General features: G+C 39.7%; 1 protein-coding gene across 2 annotated transcripts; it reads right to left on the bottom strand.

Annotated features, from left to right (window-relative positions):
- Window positions 1-3,714: 3,714 nt before the first annotated feature.
- On the bottom strand, window positions 3,715-12,327 carry C10H5orf24 (chromosome 10 C5orf24 homolog). 2 transcript variants are annotated; one of them, XM_045183967.3, is made up of 3 exons: window positions 12,017-12,327; window positions 11,339-11,551; window positions 3,715-7,125 (listed from the first exon to the last, which is right to left on the bottom strand). In XM_045183967.3, exon 3 carries the CDS (start codon window positions 7,120-7,122, stop codon window positions 6,556-6,558), a length of 567 nt encoding a protein of 188 aa, XP_045039902.1. In that variant the 5' UTR covers window positions 7,123-7,125; window positions 11,339-11,551; window positions 12,017-12,327; the 3' UTR covers window positions 3,715-6,555. The 2 variants fall into 2 exon arrangements, with proteins under 2 accessions (XP_045039902.1, XP_024431059.1); XM_024575291.4 differs by lacking the exon at window positions 11,339-11,551 and having other exon boundaries at window positions 12,017-12,325.
- Window positions 12,328-18,570: the final 6,243 nt, after the last annotated feature.

The raw sequence follows: 18,570 nt of genomic DNA, 5'->3' as shown, positions 1-18,570 counted from the left end.
TTAGTATAGAAATATTTGACCTAATTGATAATGAAACAATAGAAATAAAAATTGAGTCCAGGCTGCTGTGGCTTAGTGGATTGAGTGCTGGCCTGTGAACCAAAGGGTTGCTGGTTTGATTCCCAGTCAGGGCACATGCCTGAGTTGTGGGCCATTCCCCTAGAGGGGGCGCTCAAGAGTCAACCACATAGTGCTGTTTCCCTCTCTTCCTCCCTCCCTTCCCCTCTATAAAAATAAATAAAATCTTTTTAAAAATTGCAATTTTGCAACTGCTAATGTAAGAAAGAATGTTGGCCAAGATCAAAGGCTACAGTGATGGTTAATTTTATGTGTAAATTTGATGGGGCGAAAGGGATGCCCAGATAGCTGATAAAATATTAAATCTGGGTGTGTCTGTGAGAGCATCTCAAAATCCAACACCCATTCATTTAAATAAATCTCAAAAGATTAGGATCAAAAGGAAACTTTCTCAATCTGTTAAAGGGCGTCTACTGTAAACATATATCTAACATCATACTTAACAATGAAAGATTGAATGTTTCCCCTTAACATCAAGAAAAGGCAGTGATGTCCATTTTGACTATTTCTTTTTATTTAAACATTTTACTTATTTATTTTTAGAGAGAGAGGAAAGGAGGGAGAGAGGGAGGGAAACATCAGAGTTTGGTTGCCTCTTGCACGCCCCCAACCGTGGACCCAGCCCGCAGCCCAGGCGTGTGCCCTGACCAGGAATCAAACCGGCGGCCCTTTACTTTGCAGGCTTGGCACTCAGTCCAGTGAGCCACATCAGCCTGGGCCATTTTGCCTACTTCTATTTAACATTCTATTGATGGGCCTAGCCAGTGCAATAAGCAATAAGGAGAAACTGAAGGTGTATAGTTTGGAAAGAAAGGACAACTCTTTTGGGGGGCACGTGATATGATCTTGTTCCTAGAAAATTCCATGGCAACTACCAAAAAAACTACCAGAAAAAGTGATTTTAGCGAAGTTGCCAGATATAAGATCAATAGACAAAAATGGGTTGTATTTCTATATACTCACAGCAAACAATACCAAAGTGAAATAAAGAAAGCAATTCCATTCAGTGTCATCAAAAAAGGAATAATTTCAATCAAGAAGCGCAAGTTCTCTACACTGGAAACTATAAAACCCTGCTGACTGAAACCGAGGAAGACCTACACGGATGGGCAGACATATCGCGGCCTTGGACTGGAATATCATGACGGCACATCTCTCCAAATCGACATAATCTCTGACAAAATCATAGGACTTTGTAGAAACTGACAAACTTATTCAGAAATCTATATGGAAACACAAAGGCTAAAATATCTGAAACAATTTTGAGGAAAAAACCCCAAAAACCCAGACTTACACTAACTTTACAACTCAACGCAGTGTAGTACTGCACACAGAGCAGTGAGGTAGGCAAGGAAGTCCAGATACAAAGCTACACATTACGCAGCCAACTGATTGTCAATGAACATGCCCAGGTAACTCAGTGGGGTAAAAGCTGGCTAGCCATACAAAATATAATGAACTGCATACTTACACTGGTTGACATTTTGGGTATGTAAATTATGCTTCAATAAAAGTACTAAACAACTAAAGAAATTCTTTTTACAACTATGAGACAATTTGAAGTTTTAACACTGTATACTTGATTATATTTAGGAATTATTACTTTTAAAAAGTATAATAAAGGTATCATGCTTACATGTTTTAGAAAGTCTTGTTTTAGAGGTTAAAATGTTTTAGGATGACATAGGATTTGGAAAATTTTGCTTCAGAATAATTGAAGAGGACAAATTGGATAGATTTACAGACCAAAAAGCAAACAAACAAACCCAGGGAGGTATCTTGAATTTTTACTTCCAGAACTTGATGGTCACATGGAGGGTCACTACACTCTACACTTACTACATTTTGTATGTTTGGAATTTCCAAAATAAGCAGAATTCTCAGCAACTTTACAAAGTTGGGGTTTTTGGGGGGAAGGGTGCTTTTGTGACAGTCCTATACTCACTCAAAAAAATCACCATCAGTTTCACTCTCGGCCACTCTGCACACGGCATGCGGAGGATGCGTAACTAGGTGTAGTCACTGTTCTCCTTCACGCAACAGAGGGAGTACAGCAGCCACGATGTAGCTCCCGACATGGTTTAAAAGCCAGCGTTACCACAATAGCGTTTTTCTTGTGAAATTCATCTAAAAAGTAGCCTAAAGCTTAGGACTAGGCAGATGAACTGTAGCTTCACTGGTTCTGTGCTCAAATGAATGAGCTAATTTGAGATTAAGTATGCTAAAATGTCAATTCAGAATGAATAAAAACTGGCCTCACACTGTTGAAGTTCTACGTGTTAAGGCATTTGTCTTCCACCACGGGCTCCTTGCGGGGAGAGACTGTTACTCGGCACGCGAGCTGCCGCACCGCAGAGTGCGTGCTCAATAGTTGCTGAAGTTTGTTGACTTCATCAGGCTAGCTGAAAGCTTGGGGAAATCACTACTTAAAAAGGTTTTTTACTTAAAGCACAGTCCGAGAACAAATATAAGATCCACGGCCATAAAAAAAAAGGTGGAATATTTACCATTCCCCTACTTAAATAAAGTAGTAAACACGGTGGTTTTAAAGTAATGACTTTATTAATAAATATACATCCATATGATGATGTAGATACAAATCATGAACACTACTCCATTCCCATACACATAATTGCACACGAGTAGCTCAAGTTCATGGACATAAAAACATACACAGTATCTATTCAGACTTTTTACAGCAGAGGACAGCGTGCTTATATCAGTTAATTGGGAATTATTTTCTCCATAGTTATCTGTGGAAAAAGGAAACGGTGCAACTTAAAGAGTCAAAGTGGTCTGATTACTATAAATCACACACTGGATTTACTACAGCATTAAATTTTCCAAAAATTAAATATATTATATGTGAGAGCACAGTTTTATCTACTTGGAGGTGAAGGAGGGAAAATAAAGATTTAGATACACCCTAAAGTTTAATAGGATATAGTTAACCTATAATAAAAACAGAAACTTAATAGCATTAAAATATTTTATGTCCAAGGAAAAATGTTTTCAACAATTGCTGTGAATTCTTTTATTTTACTATAAAGGGATCATAAAATTTTACTGCATATAGAGACAATGACTGACAAAGTAGCAGTTATCGTCAACATCCCCTGAATTAGTCTTTTAAAGCTTCTTAGAATATAAAAGAGGTGGTGTTGTTTATTTTTTGTTTAGCTCATACACTGGTTTTTCTTACACTGGATGAATTATCTTTAACGTAATAAGTGGATTCAGATATTTTTTTCCTCCTTAACTGAATCTCTATTCTTATTTCATGAAAATATACATGTAAATTTACACAAATATCAGTTTGGAATGCATATTGCTTTTATTACTCTAACAGATTTTTTTTAAGTAAACAAAAATATAAAGAATTTCTTAATTTAATTGAAACACTGATTTTAAAAAGTCCCAATATTAAAAATTAAGCCAATACTTTTCTTCTAACACAACATGCCAGTATTTTTTTAATATCCAGTGCAAAACTCCAAAGACAGTATCAAAATCATCTCGTACTAAAGATTAGTTATGCAAGGTTATATTTGTCAAAAGATGAAAATTTCATCTGCATTATCTCATTGGTTAATATGAGAATAATAAATAAGGCATGTTAAAACACTTTTTTAAAAAAAAAAGTAAAGCAAATTTATTTGAACAGCAGATCATTTTCTGACCAACAGTTTTAATACAGAATAGTGAAACCTATTTTGTGAAGAGAACTATACAATATAAAATCAGCAATTCACCTTTAAAGGAACAGTCATACAGTGGGAAGAAAAGTCCGGTTCTCCCCAAGTGATTATATTAAAGTATAGGCATTTGTTTAACATGCTATTTCAGTGTTAATCATGACAAGAGACAGTGTTACAAAAGATGCACAATGTAGTCTTTAGATTATAGAGAAGTAAAAATATTTTATATTTTAAGACTTCATGTTATTTATTACTTAGATGTGTCTTTTTAAAAATTTAATCTTTATTGTATTTTTTATCCACTACCATTTAGTCCTTACACCCCCTCCCCCTCAGAGGAGTTGTTCTCTCCAGCATGGCAGCGCTAACTGTTCACAAGGAGAAAAGGAAGTAGGATCAGGAGATGCTCACCCGCACGCAGACATAACAGTCCATGTAACTGTGACATGAACAGAAAATGCAGCTTTCTAAACGATGTTATCCATTCACTCCCCTTTCTTCCTGGGACATAGCTCCTGATATTAATAAACACTGTTAGGAACACACTTCCTTGATTCCACCATTTCATTAAACATGTATAAAAAATTCAGCATACAATAATACACCTGCTTTACCTTCTGACACACAGCACACCACCACCGAGTGGATGTGCTGGAGGATGAGGAAAGGGGCGGGAAGTGAATATGCGTAAGGGCAGGGAGAAAGGGAAGGCCATGTGTAACAAAACCAGGAATCAAAATAAACTGAAAGGACAACGTCAAATGGACATACTAAAAAACACAACACGCAACCAAATTTACAGTAGAACATTTAACAACTGTACTCAGGAACTCAAAGGAGGATTTCTAAGCAGTCAGCTGCTGAACATCACCTTGAAAAACAGCTAATGACAGATACATCATAAAAGTGGATAAACATATGAATAAAGATGTTAAGCATTGTGTGTGTCAGAAGTTATACTGCTTTGAGTAAATTATTAAAATTTTATATTTTAAGCTTCTGCAAGAAGAAACTCGTGTAGCAATTTAGCTGCCAGAATGTTGCAACTGATTATGTAGTCACCCAACATGGTTCTCTATGGTTTGTGCAAAGTTAAAATTGTTGAGGTCACTGCCTCAGACACCAGTGCACACACAGTTCCCACATACAATGCAACACCTCTTCCTGTAAAGAGCAGCATAAAGTCCAGCTCACTGCGTCAGGCATCACTGGAACACCTGAAGGCGCGCTGCTTTTTTCCTGATAAAAAGGTACGAAACGTGACATCCATTTGCACTAACTGAGAGCAAGCCCTAACAACACACTATGCGCCTTCTTAAACTTTTAATTATTTTAAGTTTTTGGGTCCTGAAAATCTACATTATAATCTCAAAAGCATTTTAAATGGCAAATACATACATTGTAACTTTAAAGTTCAGTGGAATTTTTTTCAAATCCAGTTTATTTAGAACAAACTCAGAATAAATAAAATGCGTGTTAATAAAGAATATTACTTTCAGAAAGGGGGCAAGAGAAATTTCCTTCTGTCCTTACTATACGTATCTACCCAATATATATTTTTTCTTTTCTAACTACCTTGCTTCTAAAGCAAACACTGTTGGAAAAAAAAATTGGGGTGGAGGGGTAAAGGGAGCCACAATTAGATTTTTAATTAAACTAATCAATATATTTTTTACATGTTTCATGCATAGGTGGATTCCTATATATTTCTTAGTATTTGTGTTCTGACAGCCAGAAAACTGCTTGTTATTTCTATCAGTTTTAGAGCCTACCATTCAGTTTGTGTCCCAACCTGAAACCACAGTAAATGCTAATGCAACGGGACAATTTCTCAGAAAAAAACTATTAACATTCTGAATACATGAGTAATAATAATAAATGTTTTAAGCATGTTTTGAAACTAAGTATATGAAAGACAAAATGTAGTGAATATAGCTCCATGCAAACCTTAAGAATGTTTCTTTTTCTATTATATTACATATGCTAGCCTCAGAATGCATCATTTTTCACCAATAATGTAATGTGCAGTTTTTATTAAAAAGCTTCTTTTTTTTGTAAATATGAATTGTTTGTAGTGTTCAGTATATATGGTCTTAGGCAATTAAAAAATATACAACCTATCACTGCTGAAAAGCAAACACTAAATAATTCCTTTTGCAACAACAGTTAAATCAATTAATGCCATTTAGATCAATAAATAAGAAGCTGCCTAAACCTAGAACATTAAAAATAAAAATTTGAACATCTGAAGTCTATGTAAATGCCAAAGCATACAAATATCTGTGTCTTGTCTCAAGAAAATACATGTTACAAAATTTCACAGCCATACTTCAAACAATCCTGAATCATTGGTTTGTTTTGTTCCATCAACAAAAAATACCTTAGATATTCCCTTTGTTATATTGTAGGCTTACTTCACAATCTAGTAGGTATAATGGTTTCAGTTGTTTAGCACATGAAGCATCTATTTAGAATAGCCCAAAAGTAGTAATGAAATGAGACATAACCATACTCTAAAGAAAAAGCAAAAATGACTTAGTTAGGTGTTACACTGGAACCTATGTACAAATTCAAAGCCACTGCTCATGCCCTGAGTGCATCTGTCAGCATATGGCGGTTCTTGAGCAAAAGCAGGGGGCGAAAAAAAAAACACCCAAACAAACAGGAAAACAAACGTGGAAAGTCCAGGCCAAAAAATCATGTATGTCAAAATAAAACCAAAAAGCTTTGGGATTATTCACAATCTTCCTTTAAACCTGGCCCTCCTTTCCTGCCTCACTCACTCATTGGGGGGCTTGACCTCGCTGCTGTTTTCCTCTACCCCGTGAACCGCTCTGCCGTGCATCATAGGGTAAGGAAAAGCAGCTGTGCCACAACCATACCCAAGGTCGGCGAGACGGGACAGAGCTTTGATGCTACCCGGAGGTCTCCCCGGGCTGACTTTGTATCCCGCAGCTTTGGTTGTGCCCAAAGGTCTGCCTGGACTTGTCTTAAATCCAGCCGCTTTGGTGGTTCCCAGGGGTCTGCCTGTGCTGGTCCGGTATCCTGCTGATTTGGTGGTTCCAGAAGGCCGGCCACGCTTACCAGATCGATTGAGATTTTTCTTTTTCTTTAGTTCATCTTTTATCTCTATGCTTCTGCCACTCGTAGTCTGCAAGTGCGTTTCATTTAATGGGTCTGGCCTCTGACAAGCCATTGGTTTGTGGCTGACTGTGTGGCTATATTTGCTTTGCTGAGAGGAATATATGTCAAACTGATCAGCAGCTCTCATGGCATCTTCACTGAGGCAAGAAGGCTTGCCAGGCCCACAGAAAGCCGGATTGCTGCTGGCAACAGGATGCATCATTTTCTACCAAAAATAAAACACAAATATGCATAAATACACATATACAAATATATATCTGTATGACAGTATTCAGTGGGAAAATAGTCTGTCTTCCAACAACTATACAGGCTACCTAAAATTAGGCTGAACAGGCAGGACTCCAGACCACTCATAAACAAACACACATCAGCAGATTCAAAGATACTTGTGTTTCTCAATTTAATCACAGGTAGAGACAAACGCCATACAAACTCCACGATAATACTGATATAGTAGCTATAGTATTCTCTGCTTCGGAAATTAAAAGGTGCACGGGTAAAAAATAAACCTGTTACATTCTGTAGGAATGTATTCTATAGTCCTATATAATCCATATTCTCTTTTCTTTTAGATCACTAAACCCCAAAAGGATAACAGTAAAGACAAGAACTCTTATTAACATGATTCTTTTTTTCAGTTTGCCTAACATTCTTAGAATGTCTCCCTTTGGCCTTGTATTGTATCTCCCACATGTATACTTCTGATCTGGCCACAGTTTCCACAACTTACTCATCATTACTGCAATTTATTATTTATACAGAATCCTGAGTGTATGTTACACTTCACAAAAGATGGAATGTACCAAACAAGGAACACAATCTCTTGGCCTAACATCTTGACTCCCTTCAAACTACTCTATTCAAACAGAAGGCAGTATCGATATAAACAGTAAACAAAGGTTTCCATTAGCTAAAATGCGTGAACACTTATACAAACAATTGAGACTTATATCACAGAGATATGGGTAAAAACCATAACAAAATAGTTTCTATTTTGAAGGTATGGTCACTAAGACAAAAAGCTGAATGTACAGCACTGCTTTCTCCCTGGATCATAAGTAGGATGTGGATGCTCCCCTACAAGAGCCCTGTGACACGAGGTGCAAAGTCTCTGTCTTGTCTGTGAGGGCAGCCCTGTGATTCGTTTTCTCTTTATAAAGGCTGTATTACCACCGCCACTGCAACAAACCAGGCCTAAGAGCCATATCATTAAAACACACAGAAAAGGAAGAGCTTACGAAAAAGATAAATATATGGGCTCCGATTGAGACCCATATATTTATCTTTCTCTCAAGTCTCAAATGTGTATGAAGGCCTAGCCCCGAGGTGTTAGATACTTCCTTAGACCCTTACTACATGCAAAGTTGCACCGAAACCTCACAAAAGTAGTTATTGCCAGAGGCAAAAAACAGATAACTAATGTGAGTCAAAACCACTGTAAATTTCAGTTTATAAAGGCCAAAGGAAAAGGGGATCAAATCAAGTCACGGAATTGAATTCTGTTAAATTACTAAGTATTTGCTGAAAATCATCGGATACAGAGCTATTGGCCAGCTGGCTTCAAGTCTTAACTATCAAGGAAAAACATCGACAATGAGAAACTACTTGTTTATGACAGAAGCCTTACAGATTTCAGAATATAAAACAAGACTGAGCTAAACACAAATATAAAGGAGTAATTCTTCACTCACTCCCCAGGGATACAGTGAGAACTAGGTTACTAATTATCACTAGCTCAAATTCTAATTTCAGATGAGAAATAAGGAGAGATCATCAAGATGTGTTCAAAATGAATTAACATTAGCTGGAAGTTAACAGTTTTTGAGCATTTTCTATGTGTCAGGTGATAGGATTGCACTTTGCACATTATCTGATTTAATTATCACCACAACTCTGAGGAGGATACAATTATTAACTCCATTTTACAGAAGCTGAGGCAGACTTCAGCAACTTCTCAGGGTCACACATTAGGAAATGGTAAAGCCAAATGCGAATCAAGATCACCTGCCTTCAGAACCAACAACATCAGTGTAGTGTAAAACTACGCCAGGGTTTCTCAGTAGTGGCACTGTTATTTGGGTCAGGCAATTCCTCGTTGTGGAGGGTTGTCCTGTGCATAGTGGGATGCTCAGCAGCATCCCTCTGACTTCTACGCATAGATGTTAGTAACTACACCCTCTTCTTCTCTCTCCTCCCAATTTCAGACAACCTACAATTTCTCCATACATTGCCAAATATTCCCTGGGGGGACAAAATCCACCCCCTACAATGAGAATCACTCAGCTATACTAAAATGAAAATACAGGACTTAATTTAAAATGTTCCTGTTTAAGTTTTTATTTACTTCTTTAGCCCCTACCTATTCAAACATTCACAAAACCTTTCTGTTGATAACATCCATAAAGTGAAACAGATTTGTTTTCCAAATTGAAGAAAAGCCAATATTGGGATTTGTGCAGGGACCAACCACATTTCTCTCCCCTTCAAGTTACAAGCTAATTGCGGAATATGCACAGGCCTTAGATAGGAATCAAAACACCAGTTTATTTCCAATAAAGATAGAATAGAGACCAAGTGCAAATACAAAGAGAAACATACTCAGACTTTTGGGCAGAAGACTTTAAGAGAAAAGGTGACCCCTTTTTCAATTTTATTATTCAGAAATCACCCTTCTGCAAAGCTCTAGGAAAAAGAGGCAGAAAGGTCCAAGTTCTCTTCCACAGGAAGCACTGCTTTATAGTTCATGCCTCTTAAAGTTCCTCTCACTAACTTACCAATACCTTCCCTCTGCACCCTACTTCCTTTAACTTCACTTCTTCTTAATATATCAGAACATTTACCATCTATTAGCACTCAGGATATAGAGAATCTCAACTTACATTTATGTTAGAATTTTATTTTATTTGAAAACTTTTATAATAATCTGTTTCAGCCAAACTGATGACATGCTGGAAAGCAAGATCTCAAACGCTCCCACACTAACATCAGGCTTTAAAGGATGTTAGACATCCTTTACTCAGAAACCAACCAACATTGGGGGGGGAAAAAAAAACAAAAAACACTGTAAAAAAGTAGTCCTGCCCTGACTGGTGTGGCTCAGTTGGTGGGGTGTCTTCCTGCAAAGTGAAAGGCCTCAGCTGGATTCTGGGCCTGGGAACAGGCCCGGGCTGCAAACTCTATCCCCCTTCTCCCCGGGGCTTGGGAGAGGCAACAGTTTGATGTTTCTCTCCCTCTCTTCCCTGCTCTCTAAAATAAATAAATAAAATCTTTAAAACAAATTTTCCCAATTAAAAAAATAAAGTAGTCCTTCAATTAAAAAAAAAAAAGTACCATTCCCCAATTCCTTCAACCTTTTCCAGAAATGTATGCATTTGGTTTGTATTATGTTAATTTACTTCTGACAAAACTCACAGTTACTGAGGACCAATCCCATTGAAAACAGTATTCTAAGCACTAAGACACAAAAATAGGAGTAAAGCTGTTTATTCCAACAGAGACAGTGACGCACTGACTTCACGTACATTCTAAGGGCAGTTTTCTGTATGTTCTGTATTTTCCTTCCCCACCACTGCCAAGAAACCAGGACAGTATGTTGCTTATCACATTAACTGCGTAAGGAGCTGGGCAAGAAATGTACTTTAACAGTTACCCACGTAAATAGTTATCTAAACACGGAAACAGAGCTAAAACCAACCTTCTTCCACTTTCCGATCCCCACCTGCGAAGACCGCACCATCAGGGCCATGCCGTGGAAGCCACCTCTGCACACACGGGCGAGTCCTACCCTGAACGACCCCCCACCCCCGTCAGGGCGCGCCCGCCCACTGCTCCTTCTTGAAGCCTCTTCCCACACTACACACAGTTCATTGCGAGTCCGCAGAGCGCACTTCATACACTGGAGTTAACACCACGTTTCTGCAAAGTCGGGACTTAATGAAAGACAAGCGTTACGGAACAGACCGTGTGTGGACGCCCAACAGTTAATTTTATCTATTAAAACAGTTCACTGAATCTAAGGGAGCCAACTAAGAGGTTCCATATGTTTTAACTATGACTAAACTAGAAGTTTCAGAGCATACACCAAATTTTGCCATCCCTGGAGTTGTTCTAACAGTGTGTTTAGCCCCTAAAGTCTTTTGGTGAGCTGTTCTTTACGAAATAATTCCTTTCCCTCCTCTTGAGGGGTGGCGCTCATTACTGCCAACCTAAAGAACTATATTTTTAGCAACATTCAAAACATTCATGGAGCTTTCTAAACATAGAGAAAGTCTTCCTTTCGAGAATTCCAAGTTCTGCCCAAAGATCCAACGTCACATAATTCTCAGAGATTTATTTCAGATCATGTGGCTTCGAACAATTGTACGGGATCATACACGAATTCAAACCTCTAAATTAAAGTCCGTTTGTGACTCACCCACCTCAATCACCCAGAAAGGCCACGCAGCAAAGACCAAACAAACGCCAACAGCTCCGCGTCCTGCCCCCCACGGAAAGTTCTGACACTGGGGCAGAGCGTGTAACGGCCTCCTTTGTCTTCTTCCCACTCCTTAATCGCGCCCCACGGCGCGGCTTCCCCGCTGCCAGAGCCCTTAGCTGACAGCAGGCCTTCGGAAACGTGGTACTTGTTGTGCCTGAAAGCGATTATCACCGTATTAGCAATAACAACTTCGCAGACCATACACGCCCACGCTCAGAGAAAGGGCTGCCCGCCCTCCATAATCGAAACCTCTCGCCCGCCGAGCGTGCACTCGGAGTTGTGCAAGCCGTACAAGTCCACAGGCCACTCCGTTGAGACGTCCCCCTTCGAAGAGGGCTGCTGATTTTGACCTCTGAGGAAAGAAAAGATGACCCCATCCGCCCGCAGCAAAGGAATTTCCCCCCATTAATGGCTCCAAGCCGAGGGAAATGCAGGCTACGTCTGGGGCCCCTCCTCTCGCTCTGGGATAGGCCAGAGCTCCTCCCCAGGCGAAGGTCCGAGACCTCGTCTCGCTAGCTGGCAGGGCCCTGTTCTCACCACCGACCTGACTTCTCTACGAGAGCCCGCGGCCCCGACTCTACTCCCAGCCGAGCTGACAACTCCCCGCGCTTCCACCTACCTCAGCCGCTAGTAGCCCGGCCCCTCAGCGCGCCCAGGGGCTGCCCATCGGCCGCGAACCTCACGCTGGCAATGCTCCCTTCCAAGCCCACCGCCTCTGCGCTGCACGGAGAAGAGCCCCAGGCACAGTGGCAGGCAGCTAGGGCGGCGACGAGGTGGAGGATGGCTCCCGACTCCGGCTGCGGCCACAGTTCAGGGTCCTGCCCCTGACGCCAAAGGAAGAGGCCCATACAGCCCCGTACTGAGAGGGGGCGGGGTGGGGCGTGCGCGAGCCCACCGGGACCGCGCACGCGCACGCACTCGCACTCGCGAAACCCAATCTCCCACCCACCAGCGCGCAAGCTCGGGGGAAGTAACCGGGAAGCAAGGATGCGCTTGCGCGTCGCAGGGACCAGCAGGAGGCGGGGCTTAAAGTCCAGCGTCTCAGGGTCTAGTGGACCCGGCTGCAGCAGGGATGGAGGGACCCGCCAAAAGGGAAGTAACTTCAGTTAGTTGTCTCACCCCAATTCTGTGATGCTGAAACTACTACTGACCCCATTTCTCAGGTTACAGGGTTAGTAAATGGTTGAATCCAGCAGTCTCGTTCCAGGATTACGTGCTAATGAAATGCCTGATTTTGTGGGACACCTACATCCATGACCTGAGAATTGCCATATTTTTCATTTCACCATCAAAAGATGAGACAAAAAGTAGTCTGCTTACAAACTCGCCCACCCTTTTATGTAGTTATTGTGAGATTTCTGGCATATCAGTCGCCCCATATAAATCACTTAGCAGAAAGGGTTAGTTTCCCCAGTTCTTCCTTCCATGAATTTGAAGATGTCAGAGAGGCTAGAATTCGGAAGGCTGCTGGGAGGAAGACACTTGATTAGAAGTGCGAAGAGGCTAGAGGTGGGTGCCTGTCCTTTTTGCCCAATCAGTGTTTGAGCAGATGATTCTTAGCACCAAGCTCTAACTACAGACCAAGTTCCTTGGCCAAGTTCTACTGTCAGTAGGAAAGAAAGGAGGAGCAGCTTTTCTGGGTGAACACACAAGCCAGGAGCAAAATCAAATTCAGTACATAAAACAGGCAGCCCATTTTCTGGCAGGCAGCGTTTCATAACTTGATTTTAAATATCATTCTAACTAACTACTATGAAATACTAGAAAACAAGACTGGTCATGCTAGTATTTTTATATATAAAATGAAAATACCCATATATATACAACAGCTAAAATGTGTACACATTATTTTAGAGCATATTAAATATCCTTTCAATGTTTTCTCTAAGCATGGCTTCTTTTTTTAAAATGGAATTTGAGAATGCACTGTTGTTTCTCATACCACATCATGACTACTCCAGATCCATAACTCTTAACTTTTATCTGAAATGGCATTTGTGTATGAAACCACTTAACAAACAGAAACTTTTGTATTAACAAGGTCAAATGATTTACAAGACCAGTGGAGAAGGAGCCAAAGTAACAGAGAAGCCAAATATTCCTGGGTTTGAATGCCGCTTTGCCATTTGACTCCTTTGGTACCCTGGGTAAATCTCTGCTGTGAAGAAGACAATGCCCTCCTTGTAGGGCTGTGCAATTAAATGAGCTACAAGGTGAGTATAGATTGGATTTTAAATTCTAGGTCTACCACTTTCTAGTTGTATGACTGTGGACAAGTGATGAGTCAATTCAATTCAACAGGTATTTACCGAATGCAAGGAGCTACATGATGTCATTTCAGATACAAAGAAACTAAGGTTCAAAACATATACTAGGGATACATAGTCCCTAGTATAGTCCCTAGGATAGACATGGTCCCTGACCTCAAGTTTACATTTGGTGAGGTAGATGAAAACTCAAAATAATCAGCATAGTGTTAAATGAAAATGATCTGGTGTTTTCTGATAATCATCTCAGGTTGGTCTTAATGGGGTACACAATAAAGGTACAGTGTAGTTCTAGAAGTAGAGGTTTTTTCAAGAGCATAACCATTTATCATCACTTCAATTGCAACAAGAGCACACTTTTCAATGTCACATTTTGTGACTTACCTCCCATTTCTTCTTCAAAAGCATACACTCTTGCCTCGACCAGCGTGACTCAGGTGGTTAAGCGTTGTCCCGCAAAGTGAAAGGTCACCAGTTAGGTTCCAAGTCGGAGCACATGCCCGGGATGCGGGCCCATTCCTGTCTGAAGCTTGTGCAGGTGGCCGCCAATCGATGTTGCTGTCACACATTGATGGTTCTCTCCCTTCTTTCTCCCTCCCTTCCGCCCTCTCTAAAAATAATACATAAAATCTTTAAACAAAAATAACGTATACCCTTGTAATACAATTTGGACTCAAACTTTTTTCTTCTTCTCCAATAGCTTCAGCCTGGCCCAGGGCAGGCCAAACCATATAGACAAGTCACCAGTTCGTAAGATTCTTGAGTAATCAATGGTCACTGTATATATGCAAAAGGAAGGCCACAAAAAGAATGTGTCTGGAACTGAGAGATGGCTGCCTCTAAAGACCTTTCGAATGAGGCAACAAGAGTTCTTAAATACTTCAATTTCATCTGAAAGATATACATAGAAAAAAGGAATCTCGCTTTCTAGGCTTTAGTGCACCACTGATTGGCCTCGCTAGGTACAGGGCTTACAAAGCAATTTTGAAAGTTATAGCAATATTGAGAGATATCAGAGGAAAACCCACTCCCATTACCCATTGTGGGAGTAATAGTATTTATTGAATGCTTACCACACATTTGTCAGACACTGTCTTTCTATGCTTTAAGGCTTTCTCTGTTATTATTTCACCTCATTTTCACAAGAACTCTGAGAAATAGGTATAATATTCTCATTTTATTTAAAAAACAGACATTTCAAAGCATTTAAGCAACGTGCCTAAGGTGGTCCAAGTACCTCCAATACATGTAAATTTATTTTTAATTGTGTATATGAACAGTTATACCAATACTGTAACAAAATATTATACATGATACATTTGGTAACAGCATATTATAAAACCCACTCAAAAAAATGTAAAGGATGATTTTAAAATAAATACAATCAGATGCTCTGGTATAGTGTCCGGCTTCCCAATGGCTTGTGGTGCGTGTGCCCCACTTTGAGACCACTGCTTTGTATCGGAGAAGTCAAAAACCCAAGAGCGAAAGAAAGCGAACATTATCAGTTGTTTTCAAACTCGAATGTGTATCACAGGTTCATTACCACCCCAGACACACTAATAATAGCAACAGCAGACCAATAAAAAGTTAGAGGAACTTATGCTCTCTTTGAAGTTCCCAGGCATTTACTCTGCTGTTCTCTCTACCAAGCTTTCCAAATCTGAAACTTGGGCCTAGGATGGCTTTTGGGATAGAGAGGACTCTTTTTCAAAAATCCACAGTATAGTTCTGGGAATCTCAGCTCCCAGAAGGCTCTCTTAGGCAAAGGCATGGAGAAGAAATACCGCCTTCAAAGATCTTTGTACTGGCTGGACCCAGGCACCTGAGCGCCTCCTAGGAATTCAGGAATAAAGGCCAAGGACACTTCAACATCCAACGCTGCTAGAAGTGCCTGGAATTGATAGGCTGCTAAAAATCCATCTACTACAAAGTGCCAAGTTCAAATGACATTCTTTTTCTGTGGACAAAGAGCACATTTCTTACACTGAATCCTCACATGGTCTTTATTCTATAAATAGGAAAAACTGTAAAGAGGAACTAAGATTTAAAACATGTACTACCAGGATTTTCCAAATACTAAAAATGATTAGGATTTTTTAAAATTCTGAACTCTTTTACCGTATACCAACAATGTAGGAGAGAGTAACTCTGAACTTCTGAGTTACAGTTCTCCAAAGGGGTTCAAACTTTTTCATTTCAGTTTTCCCCTCTGCAACAGAACAAGGTCCATGCAAAGTTAAAGTTTCTTTTTGAAGGCTGGAACTTCAAAAGCATGAACCCCTATAGGCTGGTGCCATATCTGGAAGAGAACAAGATCAGGAAAAGGAATCGAAAGTAAATTCTCCACCAGTCATGTGATTTACGGTAGGTGCTTACCATACCTACGTAAACTAAGCCATAAACACTAAAAAGGTGGAACCATTGATAATTGTGGCAATTTTGCGAAGAATACATTTGTTTACATTTTTTCTTCACATTTCTACTTGGATTCTTGCCTGAGGAAAATTATAAGTTGATATAAAACTTAAAATCTTGTATCAAATATCTGCAATTGCTAACATGTCAGGGAATCTTTACCTAGTGAGGGAAATGTAGCCCCCACTGGCTCTGGAGAGCTGGGCTAAGAGAATGTATTTTTTATTAGGCAGTGTGAACAAAGATGTTGCTAAACTCCAAGTTAGAAGCCCCACTCAACTGAGATTTTATTAAGGTGTTCTGATGGTTACACCTAAACAGAATAAAAAGTTAAGAGAGCCCGTATATTCCCCAGACATATTCATTCATTTGCATTCTCTTTGTATTTATTCACACAACATTTTTAAACATTAACTTCCACAAATACTTTGGGGGGGGGGAGAGCTTTTCATGCCAGAAACAGAAAGTGTAAGAAAATGTCAATAAATTCCAATTCTTATTTAAAACTATGTACCAAAATGTCAAGAACTGGTAGCTCCAGACTCAAATCTAAGAGGAAGAGTATTCTCATGCACCACATTGGGCTAGCCACTCAGAGCTCCTGCCTGCTCTGAAAACTCAGCATCCATCATTTATAAAGCACCAAAATGGAGCATTTTACTGAACAAAGTGTAGCTTTTTACCCTAGACTTCACTTCAACTATCATCCCTCCTCCCCAGCTCCTGGCTAAAGCGAATACTATGTTATCTGTCATTAAATGACTGTAGCGGATGGGTTTACAAAACAAAGCCAGGCAGCATAGGAAAAGAGCTCACACATAGCCAAGTTACAAATCTGGAGGCTGGGCTTTCCATCTTGTGATTCTTAAAATGCTAATGTGTTACTTAGAAAAGGACCCCACTGCTGGCTTCATGGGAATTATATAATCTCAGGCATTCAAGAGCTGGCTCTACTCAGACAAACACCTCTTTATGTGGAGGGGCTGCCTGCCTCGAAGGAGCGATCCCAGTCACAGGTGCACTGTGACTACCAGGTGAACACCAATGTACACCAACAAGGCTAGTGAGACCTGAAATGCAGCAAATGATAAAGTGTTTAAAGGGAGCTGGAGAACTTAGCCATTACCATTTAATTCTGTACTTTATATCCACGCTAAGAGGGTCACTGTGGTAAAACACCAACTGGCACACGAGCCGATTATTTCCCCTGTAGCTTATCTGTCGTATGCCAAATACAAGAATCATCCAAGACTAAGAGCTTCTTCAGGAACCTATTTTTGAATAAAGCTGTATATTTAGGGTAGAAGTTGTCAGAATTTTAAAATAAACACAGAGCCCTGACCAGTGTGGCTCAGTTGGTACGGCATCATTATGCAAAGCAAAAGGTTGCAAGTTTGATCCCTGAGCAGGGCACACGTCAGGGTCGTGGGTTCGGTCCTGGGTCGGGGCACATACCAGAGGCTACCCATCGATGTTTCTCTCACATCAATATTTAATTCCCTCTCTTTCTCCCCCCACCCTAAAAATAAAATAAGTGAAATCTTTAAAACAAATATAGAATACAATACTTGGCTGCCATGACTACCAATACAAGCAAATTCAGATAAACAGCAGAAAACATTTCAGCAAAGATAATTTTAGGAAAATGCAGACTGAATCAACTTTATTTTATAAGGAATTTAGAAAATATGACCAAATACTGATTATTTTGTTAAAAACAAATTATCATTCAAATTTTAAAAATCAAAGAGTTGATGTGACACTACAAATGTAGCAACAGAGAAATGTGTTTCATTTTAGAACAAAATACTATCAATGGTTTATTACAACCGGATATACAAACACAAATTAGCAATGCTAAACTGATGTAAAACGCTGAACCCCAAGTGACCCAGCAGGCTACAGGAGCGCCAGTCATCACCAAGGTAGGACTGCCACATACTCTATCAAAGGAAAAAAACTATCACTAGGTAATAAAAATAAGAAAATAAATAAGCTATGGGGAAAAAAGGAGCCCAAGATGCCTGGAGTTTTAGAGTAACTCATTTATTTGGTTCTACCGACATGTTTTTTCTGTTGTCTTCCTCTAAGGAAGACAGTGGATATGTGCGGCATCTAAGAATATTCCCCAGTTACTCTAGTTTTTCCGTGATGATATTGTATTGCAGAAGTAATGGTCAATACTTGTCCCTTTAACCACTAGCAAATTGATTTAACAGCAATAATATGCTTTCATTCTTTCTCTTTTCTTTTCTAAAAACTCCAAGTCAAGAATATTCGAAGGAACCATCTCTTAATTTAAGAAATATGTCTGTTTAATTCTTAAAAATTTTCTTTTTTCATGAAGTGACAAGAATATAAAGTTATACCAGGAGTCTTGGAAAGAGTATTAGGTAATCCAATTACAACAATTTACATTAGTGCTTCAGGAAATGTATCTGAGGGCTCGAAAGTGTAACCTATGATTTCTTATGAACTGAGGTTGACT

This window comes from Desmodus rotundus, chromosome 10 (genome assembly GCF_022682495.2).
Source record: "Desmodus rotundus isolate HL8 chromosome 10, HLdesRot8A.1, whole genome shotgun sequence".
NCBI lineage: Eukaryota > Metazoa > Chordata > Mammalia > Chiroptera > Phyllostomidae > Desmodus > Desmodus rotundus.
Note: the sequence above shows the minus strand (reverse complement) of the source record. Positions and strands in the feature narration are given on the sequence as shown.

Bases quoted from the DNA above. Each gene is read 5' to 3' on its own strand.
- C10H5orf24 (XM_045183967.3), bottom strand. From the start codon at position 7,122: ATGATGCATCCTGTTGCCAGCAGCAATCCGGCTTTCTGTGGGCCTGGC.